At 44.7% G+C, this 17,690-nt stretch overlaps 1 protein-coding gene across 1 annotated transcript; it reads left to right on the top strand.

The window, feature by feature from the left end:
• inpp5jb (inositol polyphosphate-5-phosphatase Jb) lies at positions 1-11,926 on the top strand. Its single transcript, XM_036526219.1, has 12 exons — positions 1-923; positions 2,435-2,542; positions 2,882-2,990; positions 7,159-7,275; positions 8,209-8,384; positions 8,747-8,858; positions 9,045-9,154; positions 9,487-9,697; positions 9,981-10,118; positions 10,275-10,358; positions 10,474-10,578; positions 10,688-11,926. The coding sequence occupies exons 1-12, from the start codon at positions 1-3 to the stop codon at positions 11,141-11,143; spliced, it is 2,649 nt and encodes an 882-aa protein (XP_036382112.1). The 3' UTR covers positions 11,144-11,926.
• The last annotated feature ends 5,764 nt before the right edge of the window (positions 11,927-17,690 follow it).

Here is a 17,690-nt window from a genome sequence, read left to right as displayed (position 1 = left end):
ATGGATCCAGTGCAGCAGAGCCAAAGAGATCCCGACCCAGCAGGACCGGTTGGACAGGTGCCAACGACGACTCCCAGCTCTGTGCCAGGAAGCACTGCAGCCTCAGACTCAACTGCTACAGCTGCCCCAGCAACTGCCCCTCCAACCACTGCTCCAGCTGCCCCGGCAACTGCACCTCCAACCACTGCTCCAACTGTCCCAGCTACTGCCCCTCCTACCACTGCTCCAGCTGCCCCGGCAACTGCACCTCCAACCACTGCTCCAACTGTCCCAGCTACTGCCCCTCCTACCACTGCTCCAGCTGCCCCGGCAACTGCTCCTCCAACCACTGCTCCAGCTGCCCCGGCAACTGCACCTCCAACCACTGCTCCAACTGCCCCGGCAACTGCCTCTACAGTTGCTCCAGCAACTGCCCCTCAAACTACCCCAGTAACTGCCCCTCCAAGTGTCGCAGTAACTGCCCCAGCTACCGCCGCTCAAACTGCACCTAAAGCTGCCCCTGCAACTACCTCGGTGCCCACAGCTCCTGCCAGGGCCCGGCGACTAGAGAGAGCCCCTAGAGCGCAGACCTCAACCACAACCCCCGAGCCCAAGCCCACAGATGCGCCCAAGCCAGAACAAGGCCAGCCAGCCCCTGGGGCCCCAGCCAGCGTCCCCCAGCCCAAACCGTCCAAGCCGGGGGCCCAGCCAGGGGCAACAGCTAAGCCCCCACAGCCTGCTGAGTCAAAGGGGCCTGGGGGACTGGGCCATCCAAACCGACCCCACCCCCTTGGGGCCCGGAGCCCCATCTCAGTGAGAGCTGCCTCGGTGCCCCAACCCCCTCCTGCTAGCCCTATCCCAACCCACCTCACCCCTCAGCCACAAAGGGCATTCTCTGTTGGGGGGACCGCCGACACCCAGCCCCAGGCCATCGAGGACTTCAGGTAAGATTTAGTTGTGTCAGTGAAGATTAAATCAGCTGTTGAGCAATCATGCGAACCTCTGCAGCAGCACCCCCCCCCCCCCCCCCCTCCCCCCCAAGTCTCTGAGGAATTTCAATTGTGCTGCATTCAGATTCCGATTCGGCTTGGCCAGTGCTCTGTGCGCCTCACAAGTTTAATTACTGAAGTGGCGGGGAGGGGGCTCAAAGGTGCCGTAAAGCTGAGCAGCGCGCTTCACAAATACATCCTGCCTGCAAGATAAAGCGCCCCCGTAAAATGGAATCTGTCTTGCTGACTTCATCGAATGTGTCAGAATACAGGAGCCCTCTTGGCATCCACCCCAAAAGCAGTCTTTAATGTGTGTTCCAGCCTGTTTCTTCTGCAAACATGCATTATTATTAAAGGGTATCGTATCCACGTTTCTGCCTACATCTGTCAAATGAAACATTGTCAAGACATGCTGATATAGCCAAGCAGATATAGCCATCGTCAAGTTTTGGATTTAAGTTGAGTGAGATGTAGTGCATAGGTTTTACATGCAATTGCACAGAAATGATTAAACATTGGGAATGTTTTTACATCTAGATAACTGACATGAGCGTGAGGCTGATCAGTATGCTCCAGTGGTGTATGCTCCCCTTAGTCCCATATTTGACCACTGTCTTGTTCCTTTGTAAAGACTTATTGAATTGCAAGAGTAAATCCATCAGTGGACTGAATTGTATTTCATATAACACACTTAACATAAGAATTGTCACAGAGACCTTCTCAAATTGCATTTCATATAAATAATTCTAGTCATTTCAGATATAACCCAAAGGAATAATAGCTATCCTAAGGGGACAGTTTTTATACATACAGATATAATGACAACAATATTACATTAAACTAATACAGTAAAAGGAATATAAATGATTTGCTCTTGAGTGGATTAACACCCATGAAACTCAGATGTTAGGAAGGAAGAAAGTGGAAAAATTCCCCTCAGGCTTGTAATAGAAACCAAAAATAAACCTTAAAGAACAAAGTCATTTTATCTATTTTGTTGGCTAATGTAGTTGAGTTAGAGGAAGTAAAGTTGCAAGAGGTGCACACCATCTGCGGTGCTGTCAGGTGTTATCAGCCACAGAAGAGGAAAGCAGGCACATGTTACAGTGCAGAACAGGGCCTCTGTGCTGATTAAGGGTTGATTCCTTATGTCAGTCGGGAGTGAAACACCTGTAATGGTGTGCATTTTCCCTTTTGTTTTCTAAAGGCCAGTGATAGACTCCCCATGTGATTATCATGTGTCCCTGGATGTCAAAATGCAAAATACAATTAAAATAGAAGATGCATTTTTTTAGGAAATCCATGAAAATAATAACCCAAAGAACATGTTACGAATACACTATGGCTTCCATAGTTTGCAGGATTTTCCTTGAAGCAGAATAGGCTGTCACTTTAAAGCCCAAATACGTTGCAAGTGGTTTGTGTGGGACAGAGTGAGTCATGCCTTCCTCCCTGCTCTCTGATAGGGTGCACATAATCACATGGAACGTTGGGTCAGCTGTGCCTCCTGATGACATCACCTCCCTCCTGGGGCTGAATGTGGGTGACGGAAACACAGACATGTACATCATCGGGTGAGAATGGTTTACGGTTGTCGGCACTGTCCAAACCAACCTCTTTGCATGTCCTTTACCAGCCTTACCACTTTCTCCCTCCCTGTCCTCCTTTTCTACTCCCTGTCTCTTCTCTGTATCCCCTCCTCTCCTTCATCGTCCATTCCCCCAGGTCTCTCTATAATGACTGACTTTATTAATGGCTGCCCTCTTGCCCCTTTCTTTCGTGGACCTCCCCTCCCATCTCTCCTTTGTCCTATTGCTCGTCTCTCCTTTCCCACTCCCTCCCTCTTTTCCCTCTCCACCCCCCAGGGCCTCTGTTTAATGACTTAACTGTATGACTCCTCCCCTCCGTCTCAGGTTACAGGAAGTGAACTCCATGATCAACAAGCGGCTGAAGGACGTCCTCTTCACAGACCAGTGGAGCGAAGTCTGCATGGATACGCTCGGCCCCTTTGGATATGTGCTGGTCAGTAAGTGGTTAAGCCCCCACACTCCCACAGCCAGTACACTCATGCTTGTCCGGGATTGATAATGACATGTGTTTTCGACAGGGCCACCAAATGACGTAGTTGAATGCCTTGAAAAATTGAGCTTTTTCCAGCTTTGATATATATCCCAGTTTAGAATGTTCATGTTCCACAGTTTGGCCCAAGAAGCAGCCACATACCTTTGGAGATGCACGCATTTCCAAAGAAATTTGTCCTGTCGGTTCTTTGAGTAATCCCCTTGTGATGGTGTCCTCCCATTTAATGAATGGTCTGGGCTCTCTGTGACTGCAGTCCCCCTCCCCATCCCCTCTAGTTGAGCATTTAATGCGTGAGGGCACGGGGCTGCAGATGAGGTGATTAATTTAAACAAGCGTGCAGTGTGGGTTCATCGATTCATTTAACAGGCTTTTCTGAACCATACACTCTTCCTCCCCCCCACCTCTTTGTCACACACACACACACATACTCTCTCCCCCATGCATACACCCACACATCCTCTTACAAACACACACACACACACACACACACACACACATACACACAGAATGCTGCTGGCAGGCTTTGGCTTGACTTTCTCCCCACGTTGTAAATTCAGGCCCCCAGTGCTCTGTTTATTGAAGCCCGGCCTTGTCATCTCATTGGATGATTGAAGACACATAAGCTGCAGGACTCTGTCGAACCCAAAGGGTCTGTGGCTATGAAAAGGTGCACACTAATCAGCTAACAGACCTAGTGCAGTCCCTCATGCGTTATCCAAGTGCATGCTGGGATATCACTGCAATCATGAGCAGAGAATGCTGAAAATGACCGAAACAATTCAGTCATTTGCAGTAGGGCTATTTATGCTATACGCAATCATGCTAAATTAAACACATCATGGAGCAGCTTTGATAATGTGGTTGTTATTCGTCTCCTAGCACATAACAGTTTAAGTAGGCATTGTTGAAAATAAGATATTCTGACCTGTCTTACCTCAACTTGAATTGGGGAGTGAGTTTTTTTCAGTAAACTATGTGTTATTGATAGTGAAACTGACACAATCACCAAAAATGTCTCAGCCAACCTGTCATAATGTCACATCTTAGTTTGTGTTACCCTATCATTCATTGACACAAAGTATTACTACATACATCTTCCTTTGTATGGCGACTGTGTTCTTTGTTAAAACATGTTCACACGCAAGCTGTGAAGTTTGCCAGCCCAGATGGTGTCAGTGTTGCTGAGGACACTCCAGTTATTGAGTTATTGAAACTGTCTCCTCTGGAACTTGTTGTCATCTGGAAGTGAATTTGAAAGACTTTAGCCTTGAGGTAATGGCATCTGGTGCATAGGATCCTGGCCCTGTGAAAATACTATTGTTTTCCTGATTTTTAGAGGCACATAATATCTTTGGAATGCAACATACGAAAAAGGGGAAAGGGATATGTAATGACATCCAGGGAATCTTTGGTCTGGATAGTATTTGAAATTTGGAATGAGGGGGAGCAGTGGCATGAGACTTTGCTGCAACGTTAAGGAAACATTTTGAAAATGTTGTGTAACCTCATGGCTGGTGGGTGAGGTCTTTCTGGTTAGCCCATCAGCAGAGACAGGTTTCCAGGAACAGGCTGGAACCTTAGCCTCCCAGCTTGCTCTCCATCCCTGGAGAACATGTGCCTGCACACAGATGAAGAGGACCAACCAAAATCAATCGCCTCCCGAGCGTCAGTCATTACCTTTCACATGCACCGGTCAAGACTGTAAGTGCTTCCTGGGAGTTGTGCTGACAGGGGGTTTGATTTCCATCGTTTGTGCCTTTATTGGGTATTGAAGCGGAACCAAACCATGATTTCCTTTATCCTTACATTTTTTACACTTAATTCATTATAGCTGAGGGGGATCATGTGAGGGTGAGTTAGCAAGGTGCTTGTCTTGAGTGCAGGCTTTAGCAGTACAGCCCAGGCTCAATACCAGCCATGTTATCAGCAAAGAATAACTGGGAGCCGACAATGGCAGAACAAACTGGCTCTGTTCTGCTGGTGCAGGGGTGGATTTATCAGCAGGTGTCCTTGACTCTCCAGTCTTAGGCACCCTGCAACACATCAGACACCTGTGAGCCACTCAGTTGGTGTCAGTATGGCCATGCCTATCCAACAATCTGTGCTTACATCACTGTTGTGCACTGTGGGACTAGTAGTGTGAAAAATAGACCAGTGAGGTGTTGATATAGTTTCAGCAGTATTTTCAGAAACAACACAACAACACTTTTAGTAAACAGGCAACTAAACTGTAACAAAACTCTGAAAAAAGCTCAACAGCCTGCAGTGTAGCTAGGGAGGCTTAGCTCTAATGTTGCTATAGTGGCCTGCCCTGTAGTATATGGAGTGCAGCTGAGCTTGGCTGCCCTTGGCTGCCATTAGAAAATTCACAGGGCAGTAAGCACAGACCCACGGGCAACGCCTGCATCTTGACTGTAACAAACATGCTTTTTCCACACCACCAGCAGATACCCACACCAGCAGCTCCCACTCTCTGCAGACCAACAGATCCCAAATTTCTTCCCGTAATAAAGGGGGGTTTAGCATTCTCGGGCAACTCTCCCGATTTCACCTTGACTAACGCAGAGAGAGATGCGGCCTCCTTCGTATCGTAGTCTGGCTCACGGCTCAGTGGACTGAGTTACGCAACAAAGCCATCCAAATAGCTATGTCAGGCCAGTGAATGTGTAAGCGGGAGAAGACTTCGCTAATGCAGGGAATATAGAGTCCAGTATGCACCTGAGGGCAAAGTGGAGCGGGAGGAGAGGTCAGGCTTAGGAAGGTTTAGCCAGTGTCCATGACGACGGAGTGGGGGAGGGGAGCTGCCGGCCCCTGGTCTTGTGTAAGATGTTGCCATGGACTTCAGGCATGTTTACATCAGCAAACGTCACGTCACGCTGCACGTTTTTCCCGTGTCTGTTCCACGCTTGGTCATGTGTGATGTCGTGCGTGCGCTTTGCTTAGCCATGGTTGCTCCTGGTCAGTGCTGTCATTTGGAAAGCTGTGTGTAGATCCCATCCAGCAGTTTCTAAGCGTGTTATAGGCTGCGGTGGAGTACATTTAATGATATACAAATCTTTCTGAAAATAATAGTTTATTTCATTGAGTCTGTAAGTATTCCATTGAAAATGTCATGGATATATTTTTGATATGAACAAATTTATACATTGATAACATTTCTAAATATATATACATTATTCATTGGTGTTATTATTGTCATTATTGATATGCACTATTGTGCTTAGTTTTCTGCAAATATATTTTAACGTGATTTTGCTGTAGTATGTAAGGTATGGGAATTCTGGGGTGAATTGTAAATTGAGAGAGAGCAAGTCTGATATTTTTAACAGGTTATTATCAGATCTGTGTTCTTAGACGTCAGTTTCCATGCTCAGAGGTGTCTGTACACACAGAAACTCTGCTAAAAAGGACTAACCATAAATAGGAAGCTTGCAAGGACAGGTTACATTTAAATATTGTTCCTCACATCTGTGCGAATAGACCTTGTTGTAAGTGTAAACCAAGGATCTTAAACACACAGTGTTTTACTCCCCAAGGAAAGGGCAGACTGTTGGCATCAGGGCAGCATGCAAAACAGTCCCAGCATGCAAATTGCCCAAGGGTGAAAATGCAAATGTAAAGAAAGAGAAACGTTGTGAAGGAAGAGCGAGATCTAGTTGTGTAACCAGCAGAATTTTAAAAAATGAGATGTTTATTTTGAAAGACATGTGATTCTGTGTTTATTTAAAGGTCCACGAAAGAAAATCTTTGCCTTACAGTTGTCAGTTGTATAGTTGTATATTGTTGAGGACCATGAGAATAATAAAGGAAAATTTCTGGAAAAGGATCAGTAACTGTTTTCAAATGAACCCTGGTTGATATTTTCCCTGGATGCGGCAAGCACATGCCAAGATAATGGCCTTCGTAAGGCTGAAAGTCACTTAAGGAAATACATGTCTTAAGTTTGCACAGAACCACCATAAATACCTTTGTAATCATGATGGTAGTACAATATTTTGACTTCCTCACTCCCTCCTATTCTCTATCCACGGCAACTAATCCCAAGTCTCTCATTTCTCTCTCTCTCTTTCTCTCTCTCTCTCTGTTCATCCTCATTCTTTTCTCTCAGGTTACATCCCAGAGGATGCAGGGGGTGCTGCTGCTGGTATTTGCCAAGTACTACCACCTGCCCTTCCTGAGGGGGGTCCAGACAGAGACTACCCGCACTGGCCTGGGGGGCTACTGGGTGAGGAACACACATTACAGCACTGAATTGCAGCAGAGCCTCAATTAAGCATACTCATACCAACTAAAAGCACATTGTTTCTGAATATCCATCATTATACCTGACTTAGCCTGCAGTAATATTCTGAAAATGATACAGACAGTGATAATGATACGGAAGAAGCAATGGCATTCCGTTCTCCTATCTGTGATGGAGCGGCAGCATGACAAATTGTTCCCCCTGCAGTTGCAACAAAGTATGAAGGGAATTCAAATGTCATGTTTTATATTTAGAAACCTGGCAACTGTTGTTTTGGTTTTGCTCTTGATAGAGAGATTCAGTGAATTGCTAGTGAAATGATAGACTACTGTCACACATGTAGAGAGAAGCCTGTTCCATACAAGCACAACTGTTGCATGCATTTGCTTTTTTTTTTTTTGAAAAATGATTTGACGCGATTTGAAGTCCTTATTGTTGAAGCCTGTTAAAAAGCCTTGCTGCACGGGGGCAGTCAGGTGTAAAGCATGCTTGTGCAACCCATAGCACGAGTTTTATGCACTGCCATTTATGCTCACATCAGTGGTAGCACATCTTGGCAGCAGTCTTGCTCTAAGTAGTCACTAACCAGTGCAGCAAAAACAGAGTGGAGAAGCAGTAAGTAACGCTGCCCACCACATGCGGTGTCCTGATCTTTGCATAAATTACATTTATCTACGTATGATTTTTGCATCAGTGTTGTAACATGTCCAGTCTGTGAGTCCCAGTTTATCTTATTTGTTTATGGTTGATATCTGAAACCACTGTTATCGTCTGTTTTACATCTCTCTGTCAATCTCCTTCTCTTTCTCTTCCTCTTTGGGCCTAATTCACCTCCGTCTTTCTCTTTCACTATACTTTCTGCCTTTCTCTCTCTCTCTCTATTTCTCTCCATTTCTCCCCCACTCCGTCCCTCAGGGGAACAAGGGGGGTGTGAGCGCACGCATGACGGTGTTCGGGCACCCCATCTGCTTCCTAAACTGCCACCTGCCGGCGCACATGGAGAACTCGGAGCAGCGCATGGACGACTTCGAGAGCATTCTGCAGCAGCAGCAGTTTGAAGGCCAGGCAGCCAAGGGGGTGCTGGACCACGAGTGAGTCCCCTCTCTGTCCCCCAACTCCCCCAGACCCCAAAAGATTTGATTGTCCCTTATATCTTATTTGTAAGCTATATTTCTGCTCACTCATGTTGAGCCTGATTACAGAATCATGGTGGTAACACTGGGATGGTTTTATTTCAGATAATAGTCGTCTTATTTTCCTCTGAACTGTGTTGCATTCTTTGTGTATTGACTTTATTTTAATACATGTAATGTGTTTTTTATGTATTTTAGTGTCAAAGGCATCTGCTAAATGGCAGTTATGATATAAAAAATAGTAATATTCATCATTCATCGATCATCACCATCATCATTGTAATTGTGTCCTCATTGCAATTCTGTATTCTTGTTCACAGTGTGGTGTTCTGGTTTGGGGATTTGAATTTTCGCATTGAGGACTATGAAATGCATGTTGTGAAGGGGGCCATCGACAACAGCAAGCTCTCAATGCTGTGGGAGAAAGATCAGGTTAGAGAGAATGCCAGGCCCACCTTCCACATCTAACACAGGGGAAGTGTCATTTCTGAGTGCGCCACTGGAGGTCACTCTAAGACTACAAACAGCAGTAAACGGTTACCATTCATACGTGCTGGTGCATGTGCTGAGCCCATCACTGATTAGTTGTTATAACACTACTCTCTTTGTGTCCCGCAGCTCAACATGGCGAAGGACAGCGAGTCTGTGTTGGACGGGTTTCTTGAGGGGCCACTCAAATTTCCACCCACTTACAAATTCGATGTTGGGACAAACACTTACGACACCAGGTGGGCCAAGTGGGAGAGCCGTGTGCATGCATGCATTAGTGTCTGTGTGAGTGTGAGTGTGAGTGTGAGTGTGAGTGTGAGTGTGAGTGTGAGTGTGTGTGTGTGTGTGTGTGTGTGTGTGTGTGTTGCAATGTGCGCGGGTGTTGCAATGTACTGGCCATCATAGTCCCTATTTTCAGTGTTCCAAGTACTCTGCAGCAAGGCCTCATTTCCACATGACGAAATACGACACCGTGTTGAAGATGCCCCAGTTTAGCTCACACAGCTCTGCCCAATGTGCTTTCAGCCAGACCATTGTGCCTGGGCCGTCCTCATTCTTTCTCTCCCCGCAGTGGGAAGAAACGCAAGCCCGCCTGGACGGACCGGATCCTGTGGCGGCTGAGACCGGCGGGCCCATCTGGGCCTTCCCAGAATGCCATGCAGCGACGCAGCCCGACGTCGGGGCTGAGCAGCGGGACCAAGGTGACGCAGCACTTCTACCGCAGCCACATGGAGTACATCGTCAGCGACCACAAGCCCGTCTCCTCCATCTTCACTCTGCAGGTGAGCTGCACCTCCGCAGTGGAATCGTCTCTCTTCGGTCCATTTCTCTGACCCCTCGCTGGAGAGGGGTGATCACTGTGTTACAGTGTGCTGCGATGTGGATTTCATAAATAAAATACAGGAAGTAATATAACATGATTATAATGAATGTTTCATTAAAAAAACACATACAATGGCAAGTAATATACCATGACAATGTCCATATGGAGATAACACTGTTATGGCTATTGCTATTGCATCAGTGTTAATGCTCGGTTAATTTGAAAGCACTTTGTCGTTACAGTTCCCATACAAGGTGGATATTCCCATGGTGACGCTCATGGTCGAAGATGAGTGGAACAAAGTGTCAGATGCCACAGCCAGGTTCAAGGTGACACCAAACTACTCACGCAGCTCCTGGGACTGGATTGGGCTGTACAAGGTACCGAAAGTTTGCCTATCTGTGTAGACATTAATGTTGGGTATGTTTCAAAGGTTGTTTATAAATGCAGATACGATGGACTGCAGTTGAGCATGACCAGCAGTTAGTGCTGTTTGTGATGGAGATGTTAGCAGAGTGCGTGTCCTCTGTCTGTAGGTCGGGTTCAAGCATCACAAGGATTATGTGGCGTACGTGTGGGCCAAGCAGGAGGAGCCTGATTACCTGACACAGGAGTATCAGGTAGGGAGGTCAAGCACGTACGCACTCTCATTCACAATCTATTCTCACAAGCGTCTCTAAGCTGGCGGCACGCTTATCTGTCTCATCTCTCTCTCTCTCACTCACTCTCTTGTAGGTGACATTCACAGAGGAGGATTTGCCCAAGGACTCTGGGGACTACATCTTGTGTTACTATAGCAACAACATGAGCACCATCGTGGGAGTGACAGAGCCCTTCCAGGTCATGACGTTACCAAAGTCGTCCTTCTCGGAAATGTTAGAGCAGGCAGATATGACTGGCGGAAGTTTCTTCCCCTGAGTAAAACCCTCCCTTCTCACCCCCCCAACAGATCCAGCTGCCCACGTCCAGCCCCGGGGGCAGTCCGTCCGACAGCTCGGACTTCAGCTCGGAGGACGACAGCACCATGGGCCTGCTGCAGCCCAAGTCGCGCAGCCCGAGCCCCGGCAGGTCCAAACAGCGCAGCCGGCATAGCCGCAGCCGCAGCCCCGGCCTGCCCCGGCTGCAGGGCCTCAACCTGCGCGCCCGCTCCCGTTCCCGCTCGCGCGACGCTGTCCGCAGCCCCTCGCCCCACACCTCCGCCAAGAGGGAGCGCCTGGTCTGCAAAGGAGATGACACCCCCGACACTCCCCTGTCCCCGTCCTCCAACCCCAGCCCCAGCACCCCTCGAAAGGAGCTCAGCGTCCCAGAGGCCCTGGTCTCTGCCATCGTCGGGGAGCACTTGCCCGGCCAGACCGCCCCCTCTGGGGCCAAGCCCGCTGGGGAGAGCACAGAAGCGGGGTTGTGACAGGCCACCTCTCCCACCCCAAATGGTGGCCTCTCTCCCTGGAGGTTTGTGTGCAGTTTCAAACCACATGTGAAGAAACACAGACAGTTTTGTGTGATTTGTCAGTTTCTGTACTGTATGTAATTCCTCAAGTGAAGACATACTCCTGTGCTATAATCAGGGCTGAAGGAGAGGTGTCCCTGTGCTGTCCGCGAACTGCAACCTCATCGCCAAGGCCTGTGTCCCACACCATTCACACTGATTCTCACTTTCCTGTTTTTTCTACCCTCCTTTCCTCTCTTTCCGTCTTTCGTCTCAATGTTGACGTGACCCAGTGACCTCTTCCACACCCCCAGAGGAATTCACGTAAGGGAGCCAAAAAAATAGGGAAACTCAAGGCTCCCGATCCCTGTGAAATCCTTCATATTCTGGTTTCATCCTGTCATTTATATTCTGGTTTCTTCCTGTCCTTCATGTCCTGATTTAATCCTCTCTAATTGTTCATGATAGTTGTCTCATGATCCATATTATTTAGTATCATGTTTTGTACCAATGTGGCAAAATATTTTTCAAACATGGCTCAGGATTTCAAAGCAGTGCTTCAAACCACCAAGCTCTTAAGCCTGAAAGGCCCAGTTGGCAGAATCATAACTGATTGGTTTATCAGTCAGTCATCCAATGAGGAACACCAGTAACTGATGCAAAACTGCCTGGGTCAAGTAAAAGGGGTGAAAGGTCATGAGCCTGTTTCACTGGGAAACCCCCTGGGGCATGGCATTGCAGAATATATTGATTACTAAGTGAGACACAATCCTCTTTGCACTTCTATAGTCTGACCATTCAAGGGAATGGCTTCTAGATTTGGGAGAGTGCAACATGAACAGTTTTGTCTGTCTGTAGGAATCATGCTAGTTAATTCTGCTGTTGGAGCAGTGGTGGATTGCTGATGGCTGTTGGAGTCCAGAGCCCATCTGTATGGGACATACTCTGATGGTAACCAGAATTAATGACTGGTTTTCTGGGAAAGTGTCTTACAGCAGTGAATTCTGGGGTATGTGGCCTGTTTTTGAGTGATTGTAGTCTTTCCCACCTCCTCTTTCCTCTCCCTCCCCTCTCTACTGATCCCATTGATCTGCTGATGCAGTGACATCAGTCTTGCCATGAATCGTGTGTTGGATTGCTAGTTTCTGACTCCAGTGCACCATCCTAGATGCTGTGTACCTTTGAGTTTGTGTTTCAGAGATGGTTTAGTATAATATACTATAGGAGTATAGTATGTGCTGTCGTGCTGTAAATCCACAGGATATGGTCGTCAGAATTGTGTGTGTGTGCGTGTGTGTTTGTACATACGTGTGTCTGTATGTGTGCGAGTGTAAGCATGTTTTTGTGTGTGTTGTGCTGACACCCACATTCCAGTACTGTGGTTTTGTGCCGTTAAGTGCTGTTGCCATATTCTTTTGATATGTGAAATGCTATACTACTGTACAGACTTTCAAATGTGTCAGTTATTGAGAAAAAATAGATGAGACAAAAAACATCTTTGAATGTAGTTGGGGAAAAAAGGTATGAATTAGTGCTACAGAGGAACAGAATAGGTTGGAGTATATGTGGTATGTACATATAGATATATAATTGGAGAATTTCAATATTTATTTTTTAAAAATACTTCTTATGCCAACCAAATACACTGATCTGTTGAAATGACCTGCTGTCAGAGAGTAAGCTTCTCTCACTTGAAGGATTTTGTGAAACTGCAATGATAAACTATTTATTTGCCTAACTGCAAAAAAAAATCAAATGAAAGCCTAGTTTTATGTATACTCACCATGTCTTTTTAAGGACAGATATGTGCAATTTCCGTGTCTTGTGATGGAAAAAAGGCACAGTTTGTAATCACATCTTTACAATCTAATTAAGAATATGTCAAAAATAATGACCTGTAGGCACTAGAGAATAAAAAGCAGGTAACTATATACATATGACTGCTTCTCTTAGACCTGCTGTTTCAGGGAGAGATGACTATCAGGGAATTGGGTATGGATGGGGGGGTATGTCTGTGGATGTAGCTTTAGGGCTGTGTTATGTTGAACAAACATAGTTATTGGGATAACCTGGTTCACATCTGAAGTACAGCTTGCTGAGAAACCAGCTTTAAGTTGGCCTACTGTATTTCTCTCTGTGCTACTGAAGGGTTTCAAGAACAGAATGTGCAATTCCAAGTTGAAAAAAAGATAGTTGTTTTTTTTTTTTGTGTGTTGGTATTCAAAAACATAAAAACGTTGTATGTTTCTGTGAGAAAAAATACTCTAGGGAGGGTTTGGTCAGATGTACCAAGCTTGGATTTATAAGTCGTAACCGTTATTGACATAGTGTGTTTTTGATTCGTCTAACACCTTCCCTGTGGTTCATTTTCAATATTTATTGATTTTTTGTTTTCTTTTTGGAAAAAAAAATCTAATTTCAGTCTCTGACTAGATATACATGTGAAATGAAAATTGTACGGTACTACTAAGTATATGTTGTGTATATATATGTACAACGACAGGACACAAACAAACTGAATTGTGCTGTATGTATTTTAGGAATGTTATTGTTGAATGCATACATGTTGCACTGATTAGATGAGAATATGTATATGTTGGATCTATTTATCGGTCAGATATCCTTAGATTAGACGACAATCAAATCCAAAAAAATGACTGTATGTTCAGGTAAAATATTTGTTTTAATATTATAATGGTGAAAAATGAGGACTGAAATTCTGCTGGCCAGTATGGTAACATCACCTTCAGATGCATGGCAAAAGGGTACATGGTAGAGTTCCGTTTTGATTGTTCATTCTTATTGCCTTTTTTATTTTTAAATTATTTCAATTAATTCAATTTTGTAAATAGACTTATGCATAGGTATATGTGTAAAGGAAGAAATAATAATGTCTTGCTGAGTACTATTTCTGTGAAAACAATATTCTTTAAAAAATAATAATAATAATATCAGCATTGTGATTATTTTTTTAATTGTAATGTAATGGCATAGCAGGCTTGCTCTCTTCATTCATCAGGGTCCAGGTTGACTTTCAACACCAGAATCGAATGTTGTTGCAGGATGGAACTGACATCATGATAAGGTGATTGGCTGGCTGGTTGTAATCTTCTGGGGGTGTGGAGGAGGTGCATGGAGGGAATGCTGTATGGGGTCAGGGGTCAAGGAGAATGAATCCCCCCCTGCTGTCTTAATTCCTCTGTCACTTCCTGTCTGAAGCTGAATAAAATTCCTCTTAGACCTCTGAGACAGTCTCTCTATCTCTCTCTGCTCCTCTGAACTTGTGAGCATTAGTGTTATCATCAATTATTGATTTAATTAATCAAAAATGTGCAATATATGTAGGAATTTTGATGACCATGGCATCTGTGAAAAGACACTATCAAACACCACCTGTGCATGTTCAGCAAGTGAGAGTGTTCACACTAAACAAGGCAGTTCATCAATGTGACCATAATTAGCTATTTTTGCTGAGTAGGACACAAGATGCTGATGATTTTATCAATCGGCTCGCTAATTAATACTTCCTCTTGAATGAAATGGTAGTCGGATCAAAATTTTGTGGAGTGGAGCTGAGGTAAAATAAAAATGACTGGTAGTTATTTGAATACAAAATGTTCCACTGAACTTCGGTGCTAAAACAAATATCTGTACATGCAGTTCAGGTGTGTATGACAGGATCAGTCTAAATAAACATTTTTGGTGAATTTCCTACAAATGTACGTGTTCTACCTAAACTGTAGAAGAAACAGCTATATCAATCTAATTTTGACAACTCTTCATTACAAATTCATAAAGTTACTCGCAAGGAGAAATTTTTTCGATCATATTTTTATGGAAATTCAAAGAATGGAACAAAAGGCGAAAGTCTCAAAGCTTTTACAAATGCAGCGCTGCCAGTGGCGCCGTTAGGTCCGATCATTTGGGGCTATAGCCCCGAATATTTTAAGCCTAGCCCCGAATATTTTCACCCTGAAAAGGGTGTTTATAGCAAAACAACAGACAGACTGGAACTTGACTTGAAAGGTGTGATAATATTTATTTATTATAAAGGTAGATATAACCTCCACAACCAACAGATGCCAATCTCCCTTCAAAAAACAAAAAACAAAAAAGACAAGCCCCGGGCAAACTTGACTCAGACCCTGATCTTTTCAATAGCCAGAAACGCCCCTGAGTGCAGCCAGTGCTTCATTTACTGTTAACATGTGAGCCAAACCTGTCCTCTGCTGATTAAACTGCACAAACCAAAATATGTAATTATCTTGAAATGACAAAACATTTCCTGTACTTCATGAGGCCAACCACTCCTCCCTATTTTAGTTCTGTGGAATATTTTGTACACGTGTTCTTTTTAAGTTAAACCCATTCAATATTTCCATAGCAGCCAGAGGTCATTTTTATCAAACTACAAATACAACATTTTGGACTGTATGTTTACTTTCGGCATTGCTTGGTGAAGGGAGCTACGTCAAAGAGCTATGGCTATGATTAGACTTAGCTTGTTTGATTGGCCTTAGCTGAAACTAAATGTGACAACATATGATATGAGAATAAGTAAAAATGCATTCTTAAATCTGAGAGAGGTTTATAATTTTGCTATTGGTAATTTCTCCAGATTTTCTCGATATATACTGGGAGAGTGAGATGGATCAGAGGAAGCTTGTGGGTCATTCTTTGTCTTGACTTTTTGATTAAAACTCCACAGAACAAAAAGCTTCAGCTGGGCAGTGTTGATTTGGAGTGAAGCTCAGTTGTAACAGAAGACAGTAGACTAGGGGGATTCTCCAAGACCAGCAGCCAGAGGCCCATGAGTGACCCCAGTCATGATTTATAATACTGCATAAAACTGACACCAGTGATGTCACGGGGGCTTCGTTTGGGTGTCATGTAACACTAGGGCTAATTTTGGCAACCAAGTGAGAAGTACTTATTTCCCCTTACCCCCACCTGCACTCTGAGTGGAGAGGCCCCCCCATCGCTATTCCACAGCTGCTACAAGGGAGCCCTACAGACAGACTGCCTTTATACCTGAAACTATTTGACATGGAACTTTATTCAATAATTCACTGTTCTTTTTCTCAGACCTAAAGCAGATGGAGGGAGTTGGAGAAGGAAGGGCAATTTTTACAATTTGAAGATGAAAAACAAAGCATTAGATTATGCCTAGTTTAAAAAATTGTGCTTTAGATTTTTGATGTGACAAATATAAATGTTTTAGGTCAGCGTCTTCAAAATAGTGGTTTGTTATGAGAATGTAATTTGGTTGGAAAAATGCATTCTGTTTGAGAGGTGCTGTCGCATTATCATACAACTTGAAACATGTATTTATTGATGTGCATGCGTTTCTAAGAACTAAGGAATAAGTAGAGTTCTCTGATATATATAAAAACACTAACACAAAACTGAAAATATCCTTTTATGAGTCCAATAATCATGAGGCAGTACAAAATATCTCCTCTCTTTTGCTTGAAAAGATTTGTGGCTTGACATTTCTTCAAGCATTGTCAGGTCATGGGTATAACTATCTTCCCATCAATTTCCAGGTCAGAACTGTTTGTTTGGCTCCAGAGTATTTAAGTGGCTCACATGGATCAGGCACACATGACCAGTGCAGGCCTTGGTGAACCATGACCAGGAGGCCGCATCAGCAGAACACAGTTTGCTTAATTCCACAGGAAGGTAAGGCAAGTCAGGTTGACCAGGGTCCCCTAAGCTCACCGCTCATTAGCACCCTCTAGAGATTGAGGAGACTGTGAGTTACTCCAACAATGTCGTTGGAGATGCATCTATCCCCTGTCTAGCATTTGCGCCTCTGTGGTGCACTGAGGGACTTGTAGTGTGTTCACTGTAGAGCTGTTCACTAGATGAGAGTGAATTGGAAGGTTGAATTTGTCGTACCTGAGTGCTCCTATGTGATTGTGGAGGAAGTTTCATTGTGCCAACTGCCAGCTGTAAAGTGCTTAAAAGTGGGGACAACATAGACAAGCTACTTCCTTATCTACAGGTTCCAGTACAAATTGTGACTTTTCAGCAGCTAATAACTTTAATACATTTGAGGTTTCCAGCTGAGGTAATGAGCAATGAGCAGAAGAAGCTATAATGTATAGAAAAATGCATGCCTATTTTTCCTTCTTATACTTCTGTCTTCTCTCATTCCAGCTATCCTTGATCATTTCAGCTTTATCAATGGTGCAAGGCAGAACAGGTGTGTTTCAGGAGGCCCCACATACGCAGAGGAGTTAAGGTGACCCGCTGTGGGCAGGACATTTTGTCAGCCCTGTTGCAACAGATGGGAAGATTTCAGGTTTTGTAATCACCCCAGTGTGGGGTTGAGAACTCAAGGCCAGACACAACGTGTTCCACTCTTGTCATCTGATTCAAAGCAGGTCGTCAGTTATTCAAGATGTTGCCGTTCTGTCTCAGCTCTTCCCTCCAGGGCTATATCCTGACATTTAACACACTTGAGAATGAGAAGAGAATCAGGTGCAATACAACAATGTTTGTGCAGAGCAAATGTAAAGGC

Source organism: Megalops cyprinoides, chromosome 4 (assembly GCF_013368585.1).
Source record: "Megalops cyprinoides isolate fMegCyp1 chromosome 4, fMegCyp1.pri, whole genome shotgun sequence".
Taxonomy (NCBI): domain Eukaryota; kingdom Metazoa; phylum Chordata; class Actinopteri; order Elopiformes; family Megalopidae; genus Megalops; species Megalops cyprinoides.
Note: the sequence above shows the minus strand (reverse complement) of the source record. Positions and strands in the feature narration are given on the sequence as shown.

Bases quoted from the DNA above. Each gene is read 5' to 3' on its own strand.
- inpp5jb (XM_036526219.1), top strand. From the start codon at position 1: ATGGATCCAGTGCAGCAGAGCCAAAGAGATCCCGACCCAGCAGGACCG. The intron at 2,991-7,158 runs GTCAGTAAGTGG...CTTTTCTCTCAG, and splicing joins GCCCCTTTGGATATGTGCTG to GTTACATCCCAGAGGATGCA. The intron at 8,859-9,044 runs GTTAGAGAGAAT...TGTGTCCCGCAG, and splicing joins TGCTGTGGGAGAAAGATCAG to CTCAACATGGCGAAGGACAG.